Source organism: Scardinius erythrophthalmus (assembly GCF_964197995.2).
Source record: "Scardinius erythrophthalmus genome assembly, chromosome: 25".
NCBI classification, from domain to species: Eukaryota; Metazoa; Chordata; class Actinopteri; order Cypriniformes; family Leuciscidae; genus Scardinius; species Scardinius erythrophthalmus.
In genome coordinates, this window is record NC_138245.1 from 19,021,799 (window position 1) to 19,049,132 (window position 27,334).

At 38.2% G+C, this 27,334-nt stretch overlaps 1 protein-coding gene across 3 annotated transcripts in view; it reads right to left on the reverse strand.

The window, feature by feature from the left end:
- Positions 1–27,334, reverse strand: part of srgap2 (SLIT-ROBO Rho GTPase activating protein 2) — a 96,733-nt gene that overhangs the window by 36,158 nt on the left and 33,241 nt on the right. For 2 of the 3 annotated variants that reach the window (XM_081356980.1, XM_081356979.1), the window contains exon 3: positions 10,927–11,119. In XM_081356980.1, coding sequence (XP_081213106.1) covers positions 10,927–11,119 — 193 coding nt within the window. Of the gene's footprint in view, positions 1–10,926; positions 11,120–11,920; positions 12,042–27,334 lie in introns of those variants that run through there. The other variant, XM_081356981.1, reaches the window with a different exon arrangement.

Consider the following 27,334-nt stretch of genomic DNA (forward strand, 5'->3'; position numbering starts at 1 on the left):
AATCCAACAGATCCGATTCTCTGAACTGCGTCTGCAGCACAAACTAACACGGCGGCGCCCATCGCGCATACAGCTCAACTAACGCGATCGTTATAAGGGTGTTTAAACATCAATATACTTCCACTTGCATGTATTTGACAATCGGAATATCAGATATTTCATGCCATAGCTAACACATTTGTGAATATTCTGAATAAAAAAGGAAAAATGACATAAAAGCAGATCATCATTCATTCAGCGCTGTTGCTGCTGCGGTGTGTCACGTGACAAGCAATGACGCGTCACCATGGAAACGCCGCCCCCCCTCTCACAATATAGTTCCCTCGTCCCTGGTAGTGTGCGCGCGCTGGCTTTAGCGGTGCATTCAAGGGCACTCGTAAAACTGATGTTTGTTGTGACTGCCAGAGTTGTATGCAGGGCGAGCGCGGAGAGGGGAAATCTATATCGTCGATATCGTTGCTTTTTTCGATAGTAATATCTTGAAAGTTCATATCTCAATATAGATACGATAACGATATATCGTTCAGCCCTAATGCAGAGTATACATTTTTTGGCAATCATCAAACCATACTGTATAGGCAATCGGGTGGCATTATTAAGGCGCCGCAAGGAGGCCGACCAGCCAAGAACGGCAGTCGCAGGATCTAAGGGAAGCTCACAGGTATAGGCTTCAGAAAGAAACTGAAAAACTTCTGACCAGAATTCACCCAATTTTGGGCATGCCCAGAAAAGATGACCAAGAGAGCCTTCTGCAGATTCACACTTATTGCAGAGAGGGGAGATAGTAGGATAGAAAGAATTAAGTTTAACCGTTGAGTAATGTAATCTGTGTAACACCTTATACTGAATAAGTTGGTGCCTGGCATTAATGGAACAGGTGTATATATTTTTAAGACATTTTTCCCAGTCCTCCTCAGAGAGCTGAACATCTAGTTCCTCTTCCCAAACATTTTTCAGATGAGTAGTGGAAAAATCTAACTGATTTGTGAAGAAGTCAACAAATTTTGTTACTAACTTTGGAGAGTTGGGAATGCAAGTAAGCAATTTATATAATTCATTATCGGCTGATAATATTTCAAAATTTGGCACAGTGGAACGAACGTAATTTCTAATTTGTAGGTATCTAAAAAAGTGTGAGGCAGGAAGGTCATATTTCTCTGTTAGTTGAGTGAATGTGGCAAAATTATTGTCAATATATAAATCTCTCAGGGTAAGGATTCCTTTTCTGGCCCAACCTGAGAACACTGGATCTAATCATGAAGGTTTAAAGGCATGGTTATGACAAACAGGGGCAAGAAAAGAGGTATTTGGCAATTTAAATGCTTTACCAATCTGAAGCCATATCCTAAGAGAGTTATTAATCATAAAATGGGATCCTACTGCAGCTTTAAAAGTTGCTGGGTTAGCAAAAAGTAATGAGGAGAGTGACGAATTTGAGGCACCTTGCTCAATCATAAGCCATGAGGGGATGTCAGTTGAGGGACTGTCGGGGCGCGGGTCCTGCCAGTAAGTTAAGGCTCTACAATTGGCAGCCCAGTAGTAGTGTTGAAAATTTGGCAAACCCAACCCCCCTAGGGACCTAGGCTTACACACGTGTAGATTTCTTTTCTTTTTTTTAAGAAATTAAGACTTTTATTCAGCAAGGACACATTTTTAATGTTATAAAAGATTCCTACTTTAAATAAATGCAATTCTTTTGGAATTTCTATTCATCAAAGAAACTTAAAAAATGTCTCGCAATAATGTGATCACAACTATTTTCATAATTTTTAATATTACGAAATGTTCCTTGTGCACCAAATCAGAATCTTAAAATGATTTCTGAAGGATCATGTGACACTGAAGACTGGAGTAATGGCTGTTGAAAATGCAGCTTTGCTATTACAGTTTCTATATATTAAATTGCAATTTAAAATAGAACAAATTAATTATAAATATATAAAAGTTGTTTTAAATTATAATAATATTCCACAATATTAGTGTTTTTCTGTATTTTTGGATAATACAATACAGTCTTAGGATATGCATTCTAATAATAAACACAGTCTTGGTGAGCATTAGACTTCAAAAACATTACAAAATCTAACCGACACCAAACTAACAACATGTTATGTCCAAAATCATGGTAATACCAAGCTTTCCAGAAAAAAAAAATCCACTTTTGTGCACAATATGCTCAGATGCAAAAATCATATTACATACAGTACACAGCTAAGTATCATCTGAACATGTTTAACAAAATAAAAATTCATATTCATGTCATTAACACCTACATATTCTGAGCTGAAACCAGGCACTACTGATGTCCTGAATTAGACTGAGTCTGGGTAATAAACCTCAAGTGATGTACATGTACAGATGTATTAACACTTGTCTGACACAGTCCTCCTTGTTGAAGAACACATTGGACTAATCATATCACCCGACGGGGACCCTGTCTCTCTGTACAGGACATTCCCTCTGGTTTGCCTGCCGACAAGACTTCAGACAGACACTCCTCCCACTTAGTTCAAAGAAAAAGGAAATCAGCCAGCATTCAGAACTCAGCAGGGGGGTCTGCAGGGGTACATCACAGCCTGTTCTCCAGCTCAACATCCATCAGTGTTGTGGAAAGGACTGGACACATCTCATCTCATTTCATCCATGCCTATGCAAATTGTTTGATGATGGGTTTAGAAAAAATGGTTGTCATCAGACAGCCAATGTATTTCTACAGGAGAGCTTTACATTTCAGCTTAACATTAGCTCTGTTCAAAGTTCGTTATAAATATAAAGGGTCTAATTACATTTTGTTATTCATCAGAAAAAAAAAACATAATATATATTGAATTTTATATATATAAAATATAAAAAATATAATATTTTCAATAAAACCTTGCAATAGTGTCTGTTTTTACTCATTTGCAAGCATCAGCTAAATTATGATAATTCATTACTCTTATTCAACATTTTGTACTTTTAAAGTGGGGCGTCACAAAAACAAATGCTAACCGCTGCATAAGTCATTAGCTTAGCAACATGCTAACTTTATTGAAATACCACTGTGACCATTAATGAAGATTCTGCCCAAAATTCAGTCACTTAAAAGTTTTTATTTTGTTGAGATGGTGCCATAGAAGAAGGTAGCTGACTGCAAAGGGAGCAGATAGCAGTGTAGCTTTAGAACAGACCTACTTATTAATAAAAAGCAGTACACTGGTAACAATTTAACTAAACAATTCTAGCTCAAAACATTTAGGTGTGCACAGTGTACACCACTCTCACCAATTACTTTTCTTTTCACAAACTTTCCCAGACACCCTTTTCCCCCATCCAAACAACAGCGGTTAAGAACTGTAGCAGAAATAATTGCATTTGGATGTTTGGAGGCTACGGCTGAGGTAAAGAGTGGAATGAGATCTTGATGTTGCTCTGCCAACAATCGCACAACATGTAGGTATAAAGCAACACTTGGGAAACGGACGAATGAAACTGGTTCGAGCATGCAGCAAAATGTGAAGCAAAAAATAAGGTCTTGCACAATAAGGGTTCAAAGAAGGTAAGTCCCTGATGGTAAACCACTGAGATGTGTGCCAAAATGTGGTGTGAACACCTCTGGTAATTGACACACGATGAACATGAGAACACAAGAATGTACAAGCAAAACAAATCCTTAAATCTCTGCAGTTCTGAAATGTGTAAAAATGAAGAATACAGAATTGAAACCAACAATCTGATGATTGTTCAATGACTGAAACCATTGACAGCCCTGAGAAACATCCTAAAATCTCCTAAACACACTAATTTACTTTTTCATATGCAAAGAAGCAAAACACATGCTTAACCACATAAGATGGAGTCCTAGGAGAAACACAATTCCTCTTGAGAAATGTACAAAAGGGATGTTGATGAGATTAGCATGGCCCCTTGGCTGATGGAAAGGGTTCTTAAATGGGCTTTCAGACGAGGGAGCTCCGGGTCATTTCTGGAAGGCCATGAAAAAGCTGAGGTCACATGAGCGGAGGAATTGCCCAATTAACAGCAAGGTCATCGCAGACAGAGCCGGTCTTTCACCAAAAGAACACTTCGCAAAGCCATGAAGGACTAATTCCTAGGTGACATACACGAGGGACGTGAAATGGCAGCATGTAAAGAATTTTAAGTGATGAAGATTATGAAGGAATTCTTGACATTTGGAGTGATGGGAATTGACTGATGATATCAGTACACAAAACAGTCCTGAATGTACGCATGGACTATTAAAGACAATAATTGAAGGAAAAACATCGAAATAAATACAATAATACTACTAATGTATATACACCATTTTATATACTGTTCAAAAGTTTGAGGTCAGTAAGATTTTTTAAAGAAATCAATACTTTATGTAACAAATGATGCATTAAATAGATCAAAAGTGATAGTAAAGACACTTATTTCTAATTAATGTTCTTTTGAACTTTCTATTCATCAAAGAACCCTGAAAAACAGTTATTTTAAATTGGAATATTTCAGAATGTTAGAGTTTTTACCATATTTTTTTATCTACTGTAAACTGTGAGGAGTGTCTGATTCATTCACTCAGCCTTGTTTGGAAGGTACATGAGAAGGTGTTGAAGGGAATTCTTCACTCAGGTGAGAAGTGTTTTACAAGGCCTTGGCTTCTGTCAAGACATGACATTGAGAAGACATCAGTCAAGCTAGTCAGAATGGAGAGGAAATGAAACTTGCCCTGCATGCTTTCTCTTACCGTCACATTTATATAGTTCAGGCAAACACACCAGACCAGACAGACTCACTTCCTCTAGTCAAACGAATCACGAGCTTCTCACAAATGGGCTGGGAGGAATCGTGACAATGGCTACTGCAGAACAGGCAACATTAGGACACTTGTATATGGAAGTCTAATGTGGGCAAAATTCATTGGCAACCGCAATAATGAGTGTACAACTGATTCTCATTCCAAGCCCAATGAGTGGACTATATTAGTGGAGTAATGTGAGGAATAGTGAATAAGGATTTAGGGGTGATTTCGGATAAATTCCTAGAAATATCCAGGCAAGTGTTTTGGATGTGTTCAAGAAGGTGGCCTTCCAGATGCAGGACTAGACACCCCTAAGGGACTCTGGAAAAGCACAATAACACCGGTGGTTTCCATGACAATAGGAAGTGAGGTAACACCGTATGACAATGTTTTAAAAACTTTGAAATGATGAAATCACAGTTATGTTGTCTTCTCGACCTCTTGAGGGGGAAGAGAAAAGTTAAGAACTTTTGGTAGTGTAATCTTGGATCAGCAGAGTAGACCATTAAGCATATGACACATCACCGCTCATCTGTGGCACCAGTCTAACCACCACCCTTCTTATTTGTCATGAGTCCAGATGTTGTGGTCAGTTTCAGTTGCTTCTTTGTATTAACTCAGACCATTTGTAGAAAATCAGGCATGCTAGAAATTAGGTCAGTACCATGGCGTGTTATCATTCCAGACTGCGTGTTTCTTAACCATGCTTTCCTTTCATTGCCGAGCGACTCGTCACCGGGCCTCCCGCTGGCTTGCTGAACAAATGACGCACACTGTCATATCACACACAGAGGAGCCTTTTGACCCTTAACTGGTAAAACAGAAGGCACTGAGCTGAACTCTCCCTTTAAGAACACAAGCAGTATATCAGGGATCTCCAAACGATCCCCATAGATGCCCCTTAGTTTGTAGGTCAGGGCCTCACTGACAGTTACGTTCTTCTGGAGGAGTGGGCCGGAAAATACCTCACATTCCATCGTGGCATCATCGTCCCAGATGTTGCCTTCGCCTGTTAAACATGCAGATGTTGGAGCTGGGGACCCACTGAGGGCAGGGAATGGTATTTAGACTGGATGAGATCCCGAGCCGATTCGAAAATCTGTCCCAGCGGGGGTCAATGGTATCAGGGCGACCATGAAGGGGTTATTGTAGACTTTGTGTAGCGAGGGAAATTCAATGAGAGAGATGGTGTAATGCAGGCCCCAATGTGAAAGAAAAATGAGGAAGATACGAGGAAATCAGGAAACAAGCAAAAGAAATTATGTGAAAAGTAGTTCTCGGAAATGTAAGCAAAAGAGAGAAAAACCGCATGATGCTTAAAACAAAACTTAAGACAAAACTGTATTATAAAACAAAGTATTTTCATTATTATTATTATTATTATTAGTTTATGTCCGTCCGTCCGTCCGTCCGTCCATCCATAAAAAAATCATTAAATCATTTGTATTAATAATATATTATTGATTCTGAATCATTTTTGCATAAAAATATCATTTTATTATAAATTTAGATAATATATAAAAAATATGAATGTATTATTAAACAATATATTATTGTTGTTGTTGTTGAATAGAATATTATTTTTAATTAAAATTATAAAAAATTATTATTGTTACTTATAGTTAAATTATTTCCTGATATTTTTCTTAAGAATTTTCCATAAAACTATTTGTTTATTTTTGATAAATTTGTTTTGTAGATAATGGTTTAAATAAAAAGAATTAAAATGAATAATAAATATTATTTATTAGTATTTTGTAATTACTTACAATTTATTATTAATAATTATTTCATTATTTTTTCTGTCGTTTCTGAATATTTTTTCCATTAAAATGTCTACATTGTAACATATATTGTTGTTAACCGAAAATGACGAATATTGTGATATACATCTAACCCTCACACTACAGTAAGTCTCCATTTGAAACTGAACCTCCCTCAGGATCTGAGGTACACCAGGGTCTCATCAGCACCATGGCCTGATAGGGCACAGAGCTGTCACACGAAACCGCTCTCAAAAAACATTTGTGCTAACTATTGATCATTTCTAGTAGCTGTCAGAGAGCCGTATGTTGACTTTCCCAGACTTGAAGCCTCCAGCACTCCAAACCATTATATTGGGAGCTGAGGAGTCAAGTGAAAATACAAAGAGCAAAATAACGTGAAAGACAGAGAGTGAAAAAGGGAAGGAGCAAAGACAAGCACATGACAAGGTGGAAAATGAAAGAAACAATGAAAGAAAGAAAAAAGTTCAAGCACTGGATATCCCCCATGTCAAAACATTGCCAAGGGCAAAACCGCCAGAAAGAAACCTGTCGAGGTACGCATAACCCCAGGAAAACAACTCAAATCCAGTCCAACATATTTACACAGCAAGCGCAAAAAGATGACAATATGTCACCAAAAAACATGGACTGTTGGGAGTTACAAAAGCATCTTGGTAAATGTTAATGTAAGCAAATATATTGCTTTATAATGGTCAGGAAGTTTGTTGTAGACAAGGGAAAGACGCTATTGTTAGCGTCATAAAGGTTCTGACCACAGAGATCTGTTTAGACAGTATATAACACTGATTAATAGGCTCTTCCGCAGCGTATCCTGTGATAACGACTGCTGTGAGACTGCATCCTTCTCATAGCTTGCTAGTTGGTATCGGGAAACCTCCATTCATTTAATGCCAAGTCTTCAGCATAATTGCCACTTGCCTTTCTACGCAACCGAGCTATAAAAACCCTGTTAAACCTGCTCAAAGTCAAGCTCTAAGTATGAAAATAATATCAAGGCCACTTAAAATACCGTTTTGTTTCACACAAAACAACAAAATTAAATTATACGCTAATACTGTCAATCAGACACTAAAATATAAACATTTACATCTGAAGTAAAAAAGCTTTGAAGAAGCTTTTCTTAATGTTACACCAGCTGTTTCTTCATAATACGGCATAATAACTCTAACCACTACAGTATCAGGATCAAATATTGGTCACTGGAACAGAACCAAGGACTTCCAAGAAAATACTTGACTTTATTCCACGATCAAAATCCCCACTGCTATCTAATCAGAGATGTGAGACAAGCCTCTTATATAACAGCAGGGTCTTGTGAAAACCTCAAAAGACTTACTGTATTTACATGGTCTGAAGCTGGTTCATCATCATCCTGACAAACAAGGAGACTCTGTTTAAGCCTGCACACTAAAATATGAGTGGTTACGGAAGATTTTAATGAATTTATCTTGAAAAAGCACAAAATGAAGTGTTGACTGAATATCACATGACCCTGGTGAGAGTTTACTCTAGAGTTGGGGTCCTCGAACTCGGACTCGAGTCAAATTTTGAATGAACTCGGACTTGACACGGACTTGGACATTTTAGACGCGATAAATTTTCTGAGTACAGTCGAGTCCAGGCACTGGAGGACACAATATTATTCAAAAACGAAACGAAACGCCTTGTGTTGTTTCAGTGTTGAGCATTGTAGCCAATCACAGACATGCATATTAAGCACATGAACGCAGTGGCAAATCAGAGGCGTTTTAGAGTCACCATGCGGAGAATTCGCTCAAAATGTATGTTCAGAATCAGCGCGAGCTTTATCCTTTCGCAAATCCCCTCATAAACAACAAAGTCTAGATGCAATATAAATAAGAGATTCACTGTGCGGACAACTTCAGTATTTATGACAAGAGTTTTAGTGAGATTGCAGAATGCGGTTAGTAAGTGATGACTTAAAGGGAGCGCTATTGATCTAAATAATAGTTTTGTTTTTCATGCTTCTAGAGCACCAGTGGTTACGTTCACATTGTAAATTATAAAGAGTGATAACTGCAATTAAATGTGGGAGTTAATCCGCTAAATTTTAGTCCTGTGAGTCGTGAAATTGCGATGACTGACATAGTAGCTAGAGATGCACCGATTACAATTTTCTAGGTCGATTCCGATTTCCGATTTTTCATTGAGTTTGACCTGCCGATACCGATTTTAGCCGATTCCGATTTATTTAGTTTTAAATATTCTAACTGACACCCCCACCCCCAGAGTGAGTTTTTTCAAGGCAAACTTTCCCTATAATGTTTCCATGGCGACACGTCACACGATACACAGCAGCCACAATAATCATAGACTGTAAAAAATAGACAATAATATGACAGATGTGTCGCTTTTATTTCGCTTTTCCTTTTTTATTCAAAATATTCACAATCTTGCTTACCATGTCATCAACTAGCCTATCTGATATTCCGATTCTCAAATACGTGTAAGTGAGTGTGTTTGGCCGTTTAAAACCTTTATAAATAATCTTGATCTATAACATGAGATGGGCGCCGCAATGTTGTCCTGTCAGTCGGATTTACAGCACGTGAATTCATTAGTTTCTCCCGAAATAAATGCAAGAAAGTGGCCGGTGAACAGAGAAGAATAGAGTAAACTTTATAGTTACTTCCACTATGTTTGTCTGATATGAATAACACGTCGGCAAATTATATTTGAATAGATTGTTATTTCTGCTTCCAAAGACATCCGTGTGTATTTTACAAACTCCAAATGTATTGTTTTACCCGTGCTTATGTGTATTTAAATATCTGAAACCTAAAATAAATATTATGAGGTTGAAAACACTGCTTAGTTGTGATATATGACAGCGCTGAACGCGTCCGACTCGGGCTAAAGCGCGAAAGCACAGTTTGAATCTGGTAGTTATGCGACGTCACTGAACATTGAAAATGTGGCACCGTACTCTCAGTGGCACAGAAATAAAAATCCCATATATGAGACCGCTCAAAAGGTTAATCATGCGGCGCCAGAGTGCATTTGACCGGCATAAAATCGGCACATGTCAGACTGACCGGCCGGTCGCCGGTCATGGCCGATCACGTGAAAATCGGCCAATTCCGGTCACCAGCCAATCAATCGGTGCATCTCTAATAGTAGCCATAGCAACATGAGAATGTGATAACCATAGCAAACATTTAGTGATGCTCAAGAAGGAAGCATCCGTTAAGAGCCAGGGGGTGTAAACTTTTGAACTGGTTAATTTGTGTAAACTGTTCTTTATTTTGTTTAAAAATCCATTAATTAATTTAGTCCTGCCCTTCAGAGACTAAATAAGATATTAGCATGTAAAACAAAATAAGAAAAATTTTAACATCACCATCATCTTTCTCAAAAGTTTACCCCTGGCTCTTAATGCATCATGTTGCATTCTTGAGCAATACCTTGCAGATTCTGAAAGATGTACAGTAGGTAAACGTATGACTGCAACTATGCATTGCAATCCTTTAGTAAAAGTTAAAATATTAATTTAAGAGCCCAGTGGTGAGACCTTTTGCCGGAATTTGATTGACAGGCAATCTGACCAATCTCATAATGCAGATATCCACCATTTTTGTGTGACAAACAAACCAAACCAGTTAGTAGATTAAAGTCAATGGACTTGAAATGGTGTGTATTGATTTCTTTTTGCAGTTCTGATGTTCATTCATGTTTAATTTTGTGCTATAACTAGAAAAGATTACCAGTTCACATGCTGCTTGAACTGAGGCCTACACATTAAAGCACCACCACAAAACAGTATTTATTGTTTACATTTCATAAAAATTAAAAAATTTGAAATCTGAGACTTTGTACCAAAAGTAGCCTGCTCTGTCTTGTCTGTTGGCGCACTGTCAGTGTCCTCTTTGCTCCGCAATATAATTTTTTCACAGTGTGAGAACATGTGGAGTGAGAGCGGAATGGCTTGTCGGACGTAGCAACAGTAACTAAGGTTAATAACGGGTCTTTGTGAAAGGTCAATTTCAAATCATTTAAATCTTTGTGGACTCGGCCAGACTCGACTCGAGCTCGGATGTTAACGACTCGGACTCAAGTCCGACTCGACCCTCTTTGGACTTGGACTCGATTGTTAAGGACATGGACTCGACTCGGACTCGACAAAAGTGGACTCGGACCCAACACTAGTTTACTCAACAGTCTCGACTTTCACTGCAAAACAGCTCTTATGTAATCGGAAGTGTGTGTGAGAGAGAGGAAAAAAAGCCTGCATAAACATATTGAGTTCAAACTGCACACAGGTAATGGCATGGATCACCAGACTATGATTTATCAGCAAAAACAACTTGAAGGAAACAAAGCCAAATGTTCTCTTACTTAAATTGAGGGTCCTTTGTGTAGCGCGTCTTGGCCAGGAACCTCTCGGCTAGTTTCTCTAGGTTGCGGGAGTAGTCCATCTCGATCTCTGCCTTCTTGCGGAAGAAGTCCTGCAGGTCCTGCAGGAGCTGCACACGGATCTCACATTGCTGGTCCAAACACTTAAGCTGCTCCACCAACTGGGCTCGGATCTCTGCCAATCAGAGAAGAAGAAGAAAAAGAAGATGCAGAGTTATTGCAGTACCTCACACTCTGGCTGTGCATAAACGTGCTTAGTATTATTTGTTAATTCTGTAAAAATGATGAAAATTGCATTATCTCTAAATTGTTTTCCATGTTCACCAAGGCTGGATTTATTTAAACAGTAATATTGTGAAATAGTTTTATAATTTACAATAACTGTTATCCATTCTCATATATTTTAAAAGTAATTTAATCCCGTGATGGCAAAGCTGGATTTTCCGCAGTCATTACTTCAGTCTTCAGTGTCACATTATTCTTCAGGAATCATTCTAATATGCTGATTTTTGGTGCTCGAGTCAAGAAAACTGTTGTGCAGCTTAATATTTTTGTTGCATCTTTTCAGGATACTCACTTTTGATCAATTGCCAAATAAAAGTATACATTTCTTTTAAAAATATTACTGACCCCAGGCTTTTGAATGGTATTGTATTCAAGCTCAAATATTTGCAAACAGTGTCAAAAATGAACTTTCAGCATGGACCCTACCCTACGTGATCATCAGATGCGTCTTTTTCCTAAGAGGAAATTTGGCAATTATAAATTAATCTAAGATGCCTCAAGTTGTTTAGTTTTTCCTTAGTTAAAACTCCATGTGGAAACACATGTGGAATATTCCTCGCATTAAGCCACCAAAATGATACTCAACAATGCATGAACAAAATCGTGTTTTTGCTGTAATTAACTTAATCTTTGTAATCGAGAGCATGCATTTCTTTATAAAATGCACACACAAAAAAAAAAGGAAACTCACCCTCTATGGACGCAAGTTCATTTTGGATACTCTGCAAATGTTGCAAATTCAAAACTTGTTTTTACCATAGCTATGCAATGAAAACTCAATTGAAATGCAAAAAGCATGTGCATATTTCATCTGGGACTGCTTACTACATCATCTAAAACATGATCATACTCTGATTCAGGCAGAAAAAAAATCCTTCACCCACATTTCACAATCTAGTCTGTGCTGCTCTAACCTAGTTCCTCAAAACAAAGTTAAAAATAGCTGGCGGAGAGACATTTGAACCTTCTATGCAAAAAAGCGAACTTTATAAAGAATAGGCTTTATGAACATCATTAAGTAAATTCTAAACTTTAACACTAAAACGCTTCTCAAGAGACTGGAGAATAATACATGGGATGAAGAGATCTCTTTACAGAGGTCCATCACACACACACACACACACACACACACACACACACACACACACACACACACACACACACACACACACACACACACACACACACACACACACACACACACACACACACACACACACACACACACACACACACACACACACACACACACACACACACACACACACACACACACACACCTTCAGATAGTTTACCCAAGCTTATCACTTTTCATTTCCGTTGCCTCTCTCACTCAGTCTCTCTTTCTCCATGTCCAACATCCGCCGAGCACTCAAACATGGCTCCAAATTAATTTACCCCGCTCAATCCCGACAGCCTAATGAAATATTGAATTATGATGTTTACGTGAGCTCTTGGGACCTTTGGAACTATGGATTACTTGTCCTGCATACCAAAGCTCCAATTAAAAAACCATAATGCCATTGCTCTTAGTTTAATAGCAAGTTCTGCCATACAGCAGGTAAACTATTCAAAACAATGCAGAATCCTTTATCCAAACAGGGAAGACTATAAACTATCACCTATATTTCATTGTTTACAGCTGCAGGATCACATTTCATTACATGTACTGATGCCAAGTCTTGCGACAGCTGTCAAACCAGTGTTTCGAGTGACAGGAAAACACACTGAAAAGGTCAGAGAATCAACAGTACCTTTGCATTTCCTGCTGTAGAGAAATCGGATGACTTTTGCCTCCATATGTTCTAAATTTTCCAGCGTGAAGAAGAGAGGAGACCAGCGGGGTGTGACAGTCCCGGGGCTATGATACCCAACTGTCCCGACTCTATTGTGCTTTTGCGCTGAGAGCACACTTTCACTCTGACATCACACAGAAGTGGGATTTCCACAGTCTCTGTGTCTCAGTCAAGTCAAACACAACAAAGTTCGACAAAGTGGGCTTTTCCCACTTCTCATTGTGATGATTTTTACATGACTATATCACAAGACAGCCCTTAAACCCTAATCTGACGTGCCAACATGTGTCAATACCACTGACACGTGTAATTTTCTGCCCTCTGTATAATTTAAGATGATGTGAAATGAGTCAGTGGCACATTGTAATGCCTCGGCTCTCAAAAGGAGCCCTGTAATTTCAGCAGAAGGCAGATCGTCTCCAAACACGCACAGACAAAACATGGTCAATAAACCAGTCAGGCCATCATGGGCTTAATATTTCAATTATGAGCTCATTGTAGACACAATAAACAGTTTTCTAAATACTGTTTCAGCAATCATAGAATTATATCACAATTATTTTACATTTTCTATTGATCATGGGAGCAGTAACTCAACAACTGATTACCAAATGATGGAGAAAAGTATAACAACTAGCATTTATCTACACATGTAGTGCAGACAAGCACATTTTTGGCATTTTAAAAAGTTGATTTAAGTGTCTAGATCACACTGGTGGAGTAATACTAATGTTCTTGTGCCTGCATATGTGTTTATTCATGTCTATGTGTAAACCAAACCCTCTTAACTGTCAAGGCTTTCAGCCCTTCGGTGACTGGTTAGGTGAATGGCATGAAGCCAACAGGGCTGTGCCGGGCTAGGGAAAGAAACCGAGGAATAGATCTAATGACAGCACATTAAGCAAGACTCCACTGGAAAAGTAAAACAATAATATAAAAGTATAATCTGAACTGTTTGTGCTAAATGCAATACAAGCTAGAACAAGCACCATGACTAATTAACTCCGGATCAGTTGAAGTGATATACACTCCTCTTTTTATAGAGATTTAGGAAGAGCAGTAAACGCCATTCTCACTGTCATCAACAGCAGGAAGAGTATAATCTAACCACACTCATAGGGAAACTCAAGTCAGATGTTCTCCATTTGTCTCTGGGGCTCATAAAATGTTTGCTAAGTCTGAGAAGCACTGCTACCATTTCTCTGGCCATCCTGCTTTCCTGCATCTATACTGGAAAAACCTTTAAAATGCCCGGAGTGAAAAGAACAAACATATACTCAGTAACAGAAATCCTTGAAAAGCTAAAAATATTATACTCAAATACTCTCTTTAGCTCCATATCCACCTCCCACAGGCTAACTGAACACTTTTTGTTGCACACTATAAATTATTAATTAAAAGAAAAAAAAAAACTTTCCAAGTACAGAATTTCCCTCAAGTCCTTGGGCCAGAAACACATTTAAAATATAATTTATATAGGCCTAATGGATTTATCATTTTAAAATTAGATGGACAAGGACAATTGACCTTGATTCAAATGACCTGTTTGCTTGAGAAGTTAGGTGAGCATGTCATAAACATTAAAAGAGACACAAAAGATTAAACGATCTAAGAGTAATCAGACAGCAATGACCCCAGCCTCCTTGAGTGAGCATTTGCTGAACAAGCATTATATAATGGTCTAATTTCATGGCTACATGGCAGTCTTTGCGAGACAGCTGTTGCACGCAGCAAAGCGCTGGCTGGGACCTTCATTATAAGACAGAACCAAACACAGTGTGGAATAATACCTGCTGGTCCCCGAACAACAATCATCACAGCTACCTGCTGAGATATCTGCTCAGTCAGGGTATTACACAGCCATGCATTATTGATTATACTGCCTCTAACTAATAGGAAGGGCGGGAGTGAGCAAAACAGACCGAAGCTGGCACTGGATAAAGAACTGAAAGATAATCTTGGGAAGACAAATACTGCATGTTGATGACATATGGGTCAATGAAAATAAGAGAGACTGCAATAAAGAGGAGGAAAAATCTTTAAAAAACCAAAACAAATTAAAAAAAAATATATAATAATAATAATAATAATATAATTTTTTTCTAAAAACATTCATTATTTTAGTGTTTTTTTATATTTCGAGGTAATTTTTTTAAATTTTGTTTTACAAAAATCATGAATTAATTCACAAATGTCATTACGTTTTTGGAGAGTCACACCACATGACAATTATCTTGTCATAAAAGGTCAAAATATTAGGTTAAAAAAATGCCTCTGTCATTTCCTGTTTTTTTGTTGTTGTTTGTTTTACTTTGCTTCAATTCCTTGAAAAACCTTTGTCCATCAAATTGAAATTATAAAAAGAATTGTAAAAATAACAATAATAAAAAAAATCTAATTACGTTTTCATATTTTGATATCAGGACAGTTGTACTACAATCACATTTCTGAACTCATGCCACCCAAAAAATATCAAAATGAATTTTAATTCAGAAATTAAAACATGTATATCACAGAAGAGATTATTCAAGTCACTGCATGCATAACTTAACAGTTACAGATCTGGACAAAAGACAACATGTCACTGACCCATATATTATGAAAAATGCTATACAAATTATGTGAACTTCTAAGGACTATGGTTTGATGTCCAGAGTAGCCATGCACATCAGGGGTCTGTAATCTAATGGTGCTGTCTCTTCAGGGCCAAATCAATCCTCCTCCCCTCCTCATCCCAGCTGTCACTTTGCTCATTTTCCTGAGAGCATCTCAGTCGGCTCCCCCTAAAAACCCCACCCCAAATCTGTCATATCTCATTACAAGCCCTGGCTAAGGGCTCCAAACTCCAGGCTTGTCGCCAGAGCTTTAAAAGCAAAGAGATAGAAATCACCAGGAGGTAGACGGCAAGACTGCTGTCCTCAAAAACAGAGGCCACGCTTGAAGTTCGTGAACGCTGGGGTGCCATGGTGACTAAGCAGACGAGATTAGTGTTTATAGTGCCACTCTGAAACCTCAAAGAGCTCAAGGACAACACTAACAGGGAGCACAAGATGGGTTAAAAGTGTTGTGCATGTGAAACCTACACACAAACAGCCCAAGAAGTCTGTTGTTTTGCCATTAGTCATTCTCACACAGTTGGTAAGTAGATGTCTTAGGGATTCACCGGCAGGCAAACACTCTGACGCATTCAGAAAATCGTAAATTAAAGACATCCAAGTACACACCTTCTCCTGTGCTCTCCCTTCCCGCAGTTCATATCACTGTAGACAACAAACTTAAAAAAGTTCTTAAAAAAAAAAAAAAATCACACAGGTTTGGAACAACGATGAACGATAAACGATGACAGACTCTTTTTGGATGTTTTTCCTGAAATAAAAAAAGAAATCACTTGGAAAGATATTCCTGAAAAACTCTTACCAGACAGAAAAATCAAACTGCATATGTCGAGTTTGATGTCATATCAGCCTTCTCTAACAAACCCCCTAGGTGGATATTCCTTCGGAAAATATCGTAAAATATGGATTCCAAGAAAAGCATGTAGATCAAGCTCCAATGATGAAGAAATGTTAGGCACAGGATGTTGTAATCTCACCCAAACTTTACAGATCATTGTCTTCTCATATGGCTCTAAATATAGTGGCTTGAAGTATTTAGACTTAATCCACATTAAATTAATTCATTTTAAATTAATTAATTTTCATTTCATTAGATAGATAATTTTGATATAAGTAAGCTAGGATTTGGCCAACAAATTAATTATATTAGCATTTGTATCACAGCTGAGATGTGAGAAGATAGCAAGAAAGATACACACATTTGTGTGTTCGTGAAAAAGAGCATTGTGCAGCTCAGAGGCAAATCTGAAAGGGACCAGTTGTTTCCAGGAGGCGGGTTGGATAGTGTACACTACTTGCGTCACTGAAGGCAGCTTGAAGGAAACCATCCATTCATCAGAGCAAACAGGAAGCAGAAGGGAGATGACAGGAAGTCACTTCGTGCAGCCGACTATAAAGGAAGAGAGAACAAGGATCCAGCTTCACAATGCAAGAGGAATTGGTCTAAAACTCTTGGGAGAATGGGAAGAACAGCTGGCTGGGATGAGGCCCTGCACCTGAGCACCTGAGCTTGAGTTTGAGGCCAACTGAGCCCAAAACTACAGTGAACATTGAGGAAAAGCACTTCCAGTCACATGCGGTAAAGTGCCTTGGGTCCCCATTTTGGTCCATCCATCATTTTATAACACATTTCAGCGGGGTGGACTCTATTAGTTCCAGACATGCCAAACCTAATCCTCAAATGAAAGATGCATTCTTCATTGAAGGAAGGAGAGAACAGGAAATGGGGGGATACAGTTTCAGGAGAAGCGGAGGGAATGATAAGAATTGAAAGATGAAAAAATAGCCAAATTTTGCTTCACCCACAAACCAAAATTTCCCTCATTGGATGCTGAATTTCCCCACCCTTTAAAACCCCTTGACATGAAAATTTAAGTTTTTGGGATTTTTCTCCTAAAAATAAAAAAATAAATCAGATTTGACCTGAGTTCACAATTTCTTCAAAGTTGAATGAAACAGAAGTTGCGCTAGTCTTTTCCTCCCCATTGTGACATATTTACGAGTAAATGGATTTTCCAAAAAGAAAAAAAATGTAGGGTGGGAAATGATTTTGTTTATTGGGAATTGATTGGATTGCTGGATCGTTGTCATTGGCTATTGCTGTGATCTTGTGACAGGTTGTCTCGCCCTCACACCATTAAACACATCTTTATAGACGTATTGTCGTTGCAAGAGAGGAGGAAGTTATTTTGATTAAATATTACAAGAGCACGTGCATTTAAAATAATAATAATTAATTTATAATAAATAATTTATACTATTAAAGGGCTGAATCAAAACCAATTGACTTATGAAAAAACAAACAGCATGACCAGTGTGGTCTGATTCCAGAAATGACTCTTAAAAAAAGTAATTTCAACAGGAATCCAGACAATCAGGAATTTCTTGTGAGGGTGAAAGATTTCCTCCCGAGAATTTTGAAACGAGTTTAAGTTGGTCACACATTCTCCACACTGATCAATAGAAAAGCTGCTTGGTTTCAAAGTGACTTATAGGAACTGTGCTTCAAACAGTAGAGTTACACTATTGACAACAGATAATTTTGCTAATGTGAAAATGAACATTACAACAGAAATTAAATTAATCAAAATCAAATCAAATTGAATCTTGTAAATCAAAACCAAATCAAAATAACAAATCTGTAACAAAACCCATTCTTATCCACCAACGTCTGACTACCAACAGAAAGTATCATTGCGGCAGTAATGCAAACTAAAGCCTACTGATTTAAAGCCTTTATGTCCTACACCTACTTTCTGTTTCAATAGGAAATATATTAACAAAGGGGTAAAAAATAGCGCTTGTTAAGCCAATTCATGGGGTCCTTAAATACTTGAAGAGACATAATGATTGGATACATCAGTGTGATGATGACACAAAAATCAGCAAATAGAAAGTAGGAGGAAGAGGAGGAAAATTACTCTGGTTAGCTTCAAATTAACAAATTCATTGACTGAATGCTACTTCTAGAGAAGTATGGGACCATTATATGCTATCACTGTACTGATGAAAGAGATATTCATTTATGATTAGTTGCTTTGTGAGGACCATTTCAAGGATCTTGTTCCATGACTCTAATTGTGTGCAAGGAGACAGAAGAAGTGGAAAAAGAGAGAAAGGCACATGAATGACACCACATTGACACACCAGCACAGACTACACCAATGCACATCCGAATGAATAGATAAAAAAGGACACGATTCCATTAGAGAGCAGCTGTCAGGACTAAATAAACATCTCCTTGGTGGAACAAAAGAAGGATGAAGTGTGTGATTGTGTGTACGTGTGTGACATCAGGTTCAAAAATAAACTCAAGCTGACAGAACATTATCATAGCCTTCATTCTCCCCAATTTCCATAATCAAACCCGTTACTGTGGAAACCACGTTGTATATGAATGGTAAGGGATAGGAGATTGAAAATCAAAACCTCTCGCTGAACTCCCTTGATTATTCATTAAAACATTTAAAGGAGATAATTGCTTTATGATGGCGACCCATATTTCCTCCTCCCCGGCTAGCCTATTTCAGTGTGGATCAGGAAACACAGCGTGGGTTTTCCTTGAGGATAGACTATTGGGAAAAGGCTCCATCTACACAGCTGACGTTACTCCACAAGAGCCAATGGGGTGGAAAAACTGTTATCACCTACTCATCCGTATAAAACAAGGAGAGTTCACACATGCACACATTTAAAAGGATTTTGTCTCTTGAAAAACACCTTCAGAATAGGAATAATGGAAACCATAAACAAGATGGTGGACACAATGGATGCAGCATCTGTTCTGACAGTAAATTCTAAGGTCCATGAGCAAAAGTGACATTGTACAATTACGATAGAGAGAAAATATTTTGATTCAGAACCTTAATAACTTCATGCACATGCATTCTTTATTCATAATTTTGTAGAAGTAGAGTTTAAGACCCGCTGTGGTGAAAATCAAGCTTTTAATGTTGTTTATATGTCTATGTGATGTTTTTAATTTGCTTTAAGACAAACCGTGTAAATTCATAAGTCAACACCATTGCTATTTTCTCCTTAAAACTGCAGTGAACCAAAGAGTCTCAAAAAGCCTAGGTTTCTGACGTCACAAACTACCTTGTAACCAATCACGTCAACCGTGTGATCATCAACGAGTGGATCTCTCAACTGTTGCGAGTGAGTGGGGGCGGGGCTAATTTGCATATTCCTATAACCGTGTACTAAATACATTCAAGCTATTTTATGGCACGACGACATTTTTTTTCCAAGGAAAAACCATTGAAATATGTCATTTTGGTAAAATTATTGACTACAGAGGGACTTTAAATAATCTTTCTGCATTTTTTGTAGATAAAATCTTGCTCCGACCAAATAAATGATCTGAATGTAGCTGATCACTAACTCATAAACACGAACTTTCCAGGAAGACTTGAAAGCACTCATCTCTATTCCTAATTAAATTCCCTGAACCTGGTAATCAAGATCTTTAGGAATACTATAAACTTAATGGAAAGTGTGTTGGGGCAGGTTGGAGCTATTCACTCAGCAGGATAGTGGCCCTCCAGGAGCAGGATTGGACACAACATATCAAACTCTATAAAATTGTTCAATTGTGCGCAATAATCAAAAATGAAATTTAGGTCATTATGCACTGATGATCTTTACTTCCTGTTCCTGATTATGTTAACTTCTGCAACCAAATTTATGAGTAAATTAGTTGAACTTGAGAACCAGAACAGTCCAATTTGTGAACTAATCATTCTGGTTTTGTGATCTAGAAGAAATTATTTACTGAAAAGATCCAACTCAAAGGAATGATTAACTCAGCAATCCGACATTGCTATTACTCTAATTAAATATGCTAGTTGTATGGTACTTTTTCTCCTTTTAAAGCTTGACATCCCCATTCTCTTTCACTGTATTGAAAATAACTTGATTTTCTACACATTTTCTCCTTTAGTGTTCCACTAGGGAAAGAAAGAAATTAAGAAGTAAATAATTACATTTACAGGTGAATTATCATTTTAAGTTGCCAGTTTGAAGAGTACCTAAAGAGATCAGTTCACCATTTGATGGCACAGGTTCAGGGCATTCCACAAAACCTCCATTGAAAACATCTGGGGGACAGAGGGTGGTTCTTCTAGCCCAGTAAGTTTTGTCAGGAATGGACCAAAGGGGAGTACGCCCAGCGGGGTGGAATTCCTCCCATAAAGCCCAGCTCTGTATTAGAACTATACTGGACAATACTGGGATGTTAACCTACATCAGGCTTCTACGGTCCATCCCAGAATCGCTCAGTAGGTCATGTTATACTACATGAAGAAAGAGGAAGTGAGTGAGTGAAACAGACAAAGATGGCTAAAAAGAAGAACTTTGTTATCAAAACTAGCAGATTCCATTTCCTAGTCTAGTCTTGTTTACTGAGGCCTCAGGCCAGACTTGCTCTGGGCATGAGTGGAGGGGAAATTCTTTGGCTGTTAGAAAAACAGGAGTCAACCGTTACTCCAACTACAAGCCGGTGCAGAGCCAGCGACGATGCCTGCCTCAAACTTTCTCAAGGTTGAAATTCCTTCAGTCTTGCTGTCTTCATTCATGCAACATTGGCTTTTATGATCTAATGCCAGGGACTGTGGCTGAACTTCTCCAATTAGCAATTGGCACATGGTTTGGTTAACACTTTCAGCAGTCCATTTACAAACAGCGGCTGCTGAAAAACAAACTATTGAGCAGTCATCAGAGTCGTTAAACAGCTCATGTGCTCAACTGGCTCATTGAGACTTCTTTCAAAGTTAAAACCAACTTGAAACGGCATTTGCAATCCAATCCACTCAAACAAAGACAAAATACTGAGCTTCTGGGACTATTGGATTCAGTGCTTTTGGAATGGATTAGAATTTAAAAGTGGGTGTTCCATCCTACATGCAACTTGTATCCACATTAGAGGAGGCTTTTTGATCATAACGTGGAGGCTTTTGGTCATGCTGATGCTCAGGTGTATTTTGGCCAATGCTTAAACTGCTTTTCAAAATCATTATTTGATATTATTGCTGCAACTTTGGTTACATTAATATTGAGCTTCACTAAAAGTATTGCATTAACTACTGGTATACTTTTAGGAAGGCCGCATAACTACAACAGCAGTAGAAAACAATGGAAAATAGCAGTTAGGTTTTTGGTATACACTGACACTAAAAGTCAAATCAGAGATGGAGCAAGATATCCATATAAATATAATGAAGACATTTATTTCTATATGGGATAAATAATAAGTCTTTACTGATATTTTTGGTAAGTGTAATGCATTCTTTATGAATAAAAGGTTTAATTTCTTTCTTTTTTTTAATCTGACATAGACCCAAACTTTTTAACATTTAACATTTCTGTTATGAAATAGCCAAAGCAAGCATCATAGACTCCTGAACAAGCAGCAAAAACACTTAAAACCCATGTCTCAGTCAGGTTTGTGCATCTTTTAATTTGAGCATTTCTGTTGTGCCAACAGCCAAACAGGCTTTGAGATCACACTGCATGAACCACATTTTCTTACACAAGTTCTCATTAAAATAATTTTGCTATCTGTGACATCGCTGGAGGAGAAGCACAGCCTATTAGATCAGCAGATGATGGGTTGCTTAATAGAGAACGAGAAGGGAGAAACGTGTGCCATTGAACATAAGATAAGATTTATATAAGATTTCTTTCCCTCCTTGTGAAATGAACGTGATGAATGTCATTGCAGTCTGTAAGCTCTACTGCATTGGGGATTTTTTTTTTCATTTGATGGTAAAGAATGGGGAAAAAAGAGATGATTCTCCAATAGACTGACACCAAAGCAAAGCATTAACAAAGCAAACCGCAGAAAGAAATCAGCTCTTTAGCCTCAACCTGTAAAAAACTTGATTTCAAAGTCCTGGCAACAAATTCTGGCTCATTTGTTGATCTTGTACTATATGAAACCTTAAATGGTTAGTTCACCAAAAAATGAAAATTGTTAGTTCCTGTGACATATCTTCATTTCAGGATAGCTGGAAGAACTGGTGGTTAGTCTCTGGTTAACCGGTAAACTACATCTTTTCCCCATTTCCAGCCTCCTCCATCCTACCTTTAAAACACTAATGTATTTTTCCTTCCCATTTAGAACAATTAGGGCTGAGATCACATGTGAGCCCCGGCCATCTTCAATCAAATCATTAAAGGAAATGCTTCCATCCTTCCATCTCCCCCTGCCATGAGAATAAACGTTCAAATTTACCACTTCTGACAATCAACCAATGAGAAAACAGAATTTTCCTCTTAATTGAAACAGTGTTTATATTTAGAACGGGATACTAGCGTACTGCTAACTACATTTCTGACAATGTTTATATAGCTAAAGATAGAAGTGTTTTGCTTTTATAAAATATTTAAATATTAAATCAAATATTTAAAATATATGTTAAAAATAGATCAACAAACAAACAAAATAGGACACTGCAAAAATAGTATGGTGGTTTGCCAACACAGCCAGCAGACTTTTGCATACTAGCCTACATGCATACAGAATTGCTCTTAAAGAGCAAACATGAGCTGTTGATCTGCTTTTGGTTGTAATAATGAGTTGACCTTCTGTCAGTCTTTAGGGCTTGTTTCACTGGTGCCACTTCCTTACCTCACCCAGCTTCACCAGCCCTCCCCAGACCCAATGCCATGAGCGGACACGGCCATCTGTGCTGCAGTCTGGTCCCCTGCTCCTTTCTCCAGTGTGCCATGTACTGCATCGCTCCGTCTAAAACCAACCAGCCATCTGGCAAGACAGATACCGTGGCCAGGAATTACGGGATGGCATACTGAGGCTCCCTCAAACTAATATACCATGGCCAGGTTAGCACTGAAAAGGTGCTGGAAAATCTAATAATGAACTAATTAAAATCCTTAGAAAGTATCAGACTGTACAGAGGGGATTATTGCAGAGACGAGCATTGATATTACTGGGAGGTTGCTCATAAAGAGTGCTAAGGGGGTTTCACAGTTTGAATATGAATGTCTATAGACAAAAAAAAAAAAGTTTTTTAAGAAGTGAGAGGGAAGAAAAGATGAAAAGGCTAATATTTGCCAAAAGAATTGGTTCAGCACTGACCTCAAAAGAGGGTGATAAATGTATGCATGATATATAAATGGATAAATTATATATTTAAATAGGCTAACTTCTGATCTAGGTTTGTCAGATGTCCCGGTACTACTGGTACCAGTCGATACTTTAAACTTCGACCAGCATTTCTCCAGTCCTGGTATTGCAGAGTACTGGGTATATTCAGCACCCGCTGACAGACGCTGCTTTTTAAAAGCTCTCGTTCGTGTTTGTTTGAATGACAAATGTTTCTATTTGTATTTACAGCCAAGCTTTGAGCATTGTAGCCAATCCCAATCATATCTGTTGAGCGTGTGAAGGCAATGGTCTATCAGAGGTGCTAGTCAATGTTAGTCAAATTCCTCTTATCGCTGAAAACGCACAAGTATTTGTTTAGTTCAACATGAGCGGCACACTCGCGAATCCTTTCAATATATCCAACAAAGTGTAAACACGATGTAAATAAGAGATTCATGGTACAGTTAAGATGTTTTTTGCGAGTTAAAAATAACTAAATTTATAACTTCTAAAGGCTGCATCGAAAGCATAATTTTAGAGAAAAGGGACTTAATAAATAGAACTTAAATGTCTGCTTTTTTATATTTTTACTTGAGCCAATAAGCAACAACACAACAATGCTCTAAAAAAATTGCAATGCAATGCAACTGCATAGCAAAGCCCTGGCAATCACCCACAACACGCTAGCTTAAAGGTAACTTTTGCATGTGCAAACAAGCACCACTCATATTTTCATCTTTACTCTCTATTGGCTAGGGGAATAAAAACAAACCCTCAGCCAATCTTTGTCTGCAATGACAGCTGCTTGAAGAGCTGAAATTTCACATACAGTGATTATCTGCAAGAAAAACGGTTTCTCTGTGAGACTAATGGATAGATGGCTCTATTGAACCCCTCAGCAGTACAGGCAACATCTCTCAAGTACTCAGGTAAGACGCTAACAGATTGAAGCATGAAAAAAGCCAGTGACACAAGGTTTACACACAAAACACTCCGAGCATTGGGCAGCCACACAGTTCTCACTCCCACCTTCAGGCAACCCAGTACAAACACTTCACACACACACACACACACACACACACACGCATTTGCAAAACTCCACCAGGAGGCTCGATGAACTTAGACACCTTCACAGTCTGTGTTTCAAATGACTAACGCAAAATAATCAGCTTTGCTGCCAGTCCAGGGATTTTGGAGGGGGCGCATTAATCCAGCAAGCTTTGACAGGAAGTTTCTGGTGCTAAAAATAACAATTCAAATTTGTTTTTCTAAGTGTAACTTAGTAATTAAAAAAAAATTCTCAGTGTGAAATGGGTAATTGGACTAAGGTTCCTTCATGAATATTTTTTCAGAAAGAAATGGCTTTGCACTTGTGTTATGCAGTAAAAAATAAAGCAAGGCTTTACACTTGACTTAGACAAACAGTGGGTGGCACATCCACAATAAATAATGAATACACAAGGCTGAGGATTTTCAGGGTGCACTGTCACTTACAGAGAGAACTGAGCCAGCAAACAAATCTGCTGCCGGCAAAATTGAACACAGCTGTCAGCTGATGTTCAGATGCATAACATATAGATACTGCATATGGGTGTACTGTGAGGCTGTCCACATACTTTAATCTACATTCATTTTATGGTCTGGGTTTTTTAAAACTGAACCTCTAGAACTGCAGTAGGTGAGTAGCCAGGAAACTTTCATGATACTTTTGTTGTATTTCTCAATTCAGCTACAAATGGGAAAAATGAACAGAGAGAAATGAAGAAAGGAAGGCAAAGGATTGATACAGGATGGGCACATCTTGCTCTTCTCAACAGACAGCCGACCTCATTAAGCCCTCTGTGGGTGTCACTTCCTACAGAGGACCTGAAGAGTATGTTCAGCGTATGCCTGCATCATTCCGACTAAAAAAAGAGACAATATCACCAAACTAACCAATTATAACGTCACATCTCCAGTCACCCACCTTGAAACATTAGTCTTTGTATTGGAAATAAGAACATGTTAAAGTTGCCTCAAACATCACAAATGTGTTCTGGCCGATACCAATAAGCCAATATTTATTTTCACGTTCTATACATTCGTATATATTTTTTGCATCCCTAGGTGGAACCACATGTGTCAAGTATTCAAGAGTGGCATACATTGACATTCTACAGTTCCATGTTTGCATGCAGCAGATTTTCATTTTATCCAGTCCTATGACTGCGTAAAAAGAACAAGACGGTAAAAGAAAGAAGAGAGCGATACAGATCGGAGAGCATGGATAAATAAATGAGTGTGGAGACAGGGTGCAGGGACACGAGGGGAGCTTATCAGAATGTCACATTCCCATGCTGGAGATAACAGCTGGCACTGGAGCCGCTTCGTACCACCAGTGTGGGGTGGGACACTGATACCATCACCTGTCCTCCAATCATAAAGATCTACACAACAATATCATCAGAACAGCAAGTGAGTGAGAAAGAGAAAGCAAGAGAGGTATAACATTCTTTATATATACATATGTATACATAAGAATAATAAAAAAATATTTTTTTGTCTGTCTATATATATAATCTATATATATGTATAAGTATACACAGTATATTTAACAATGATTGAAGACAAGCATTAATTATTTTTGATAATAATATCAAACATAAATAAATATCTAGCATACCTTCATCGGTTTCAAACAAAGACATTGTAGGGCTAAACGGCCATGAAAACATTTCACATGCACAGGCAAATTTCTCCATTCCTACCATTCCACAAATCTCCTTTCAGATGTGATACTGATTAAAGATAAAATAGCCGCAAGGCTTTCATTGAGAAAAGCATCTTAAAACTCTCTATGGAACCACTTTAAAGCCTCTTTGAACAGGCCAACAATGCCTCTAAAATGCATTAATTAATGATCAAAAACAACATTATAGAGCTTGATGTGTTTAAATTTGCCATATTGTGGGCTGCCAGTGGATAAACATGACATCATATATCTCCTCCACATGTCGTCTTCAAAATCAAACTTGAGCAAATGAACAAAACCAGGCATTCTGGCTGGTGACCACCTGCAGTCAGGCTGAGCTGATGTCCTCACAGCTTTGGGATGATGTTTACGGGCGTATGAGGTAAGCTGACAGGCGGATCACCCCCTCCTCCCTCGGAGGAGACTATAGCACTGGCTGCTTAGAAAGCAGAAATGAGATTAGCGGGGCACAGAACGGCCTGGTGCCCATTGTCTGCCCATTGTATAGCTGCATTATCGCACCCACTCAGGGTGTTGACGGGCCCACGGTTAGCCGCCGTTCTGCTGACGTGTGCTGGGCCTTTGTGTGCCAGGTACGAGCCCAGAGATGGTGCGTCTCTTTTTCGTAATGAGCTAGCAGAGTTTAACAAACACAGATTAAGACATAATATATACTTCTATTGTTCTATATGAAGCGAATTGTACCTACTACAGATGAATACTAACCACCCAAAAAACTGTAACTACTACAGATGAATACTAACCACCCAAAAAACATATTTTACTTTATTTATGAATAATTGTACTTTTGAGGAAGTCCCTGCATGGAGGTTTTGTCAGATTTAGTTTTCTAAAT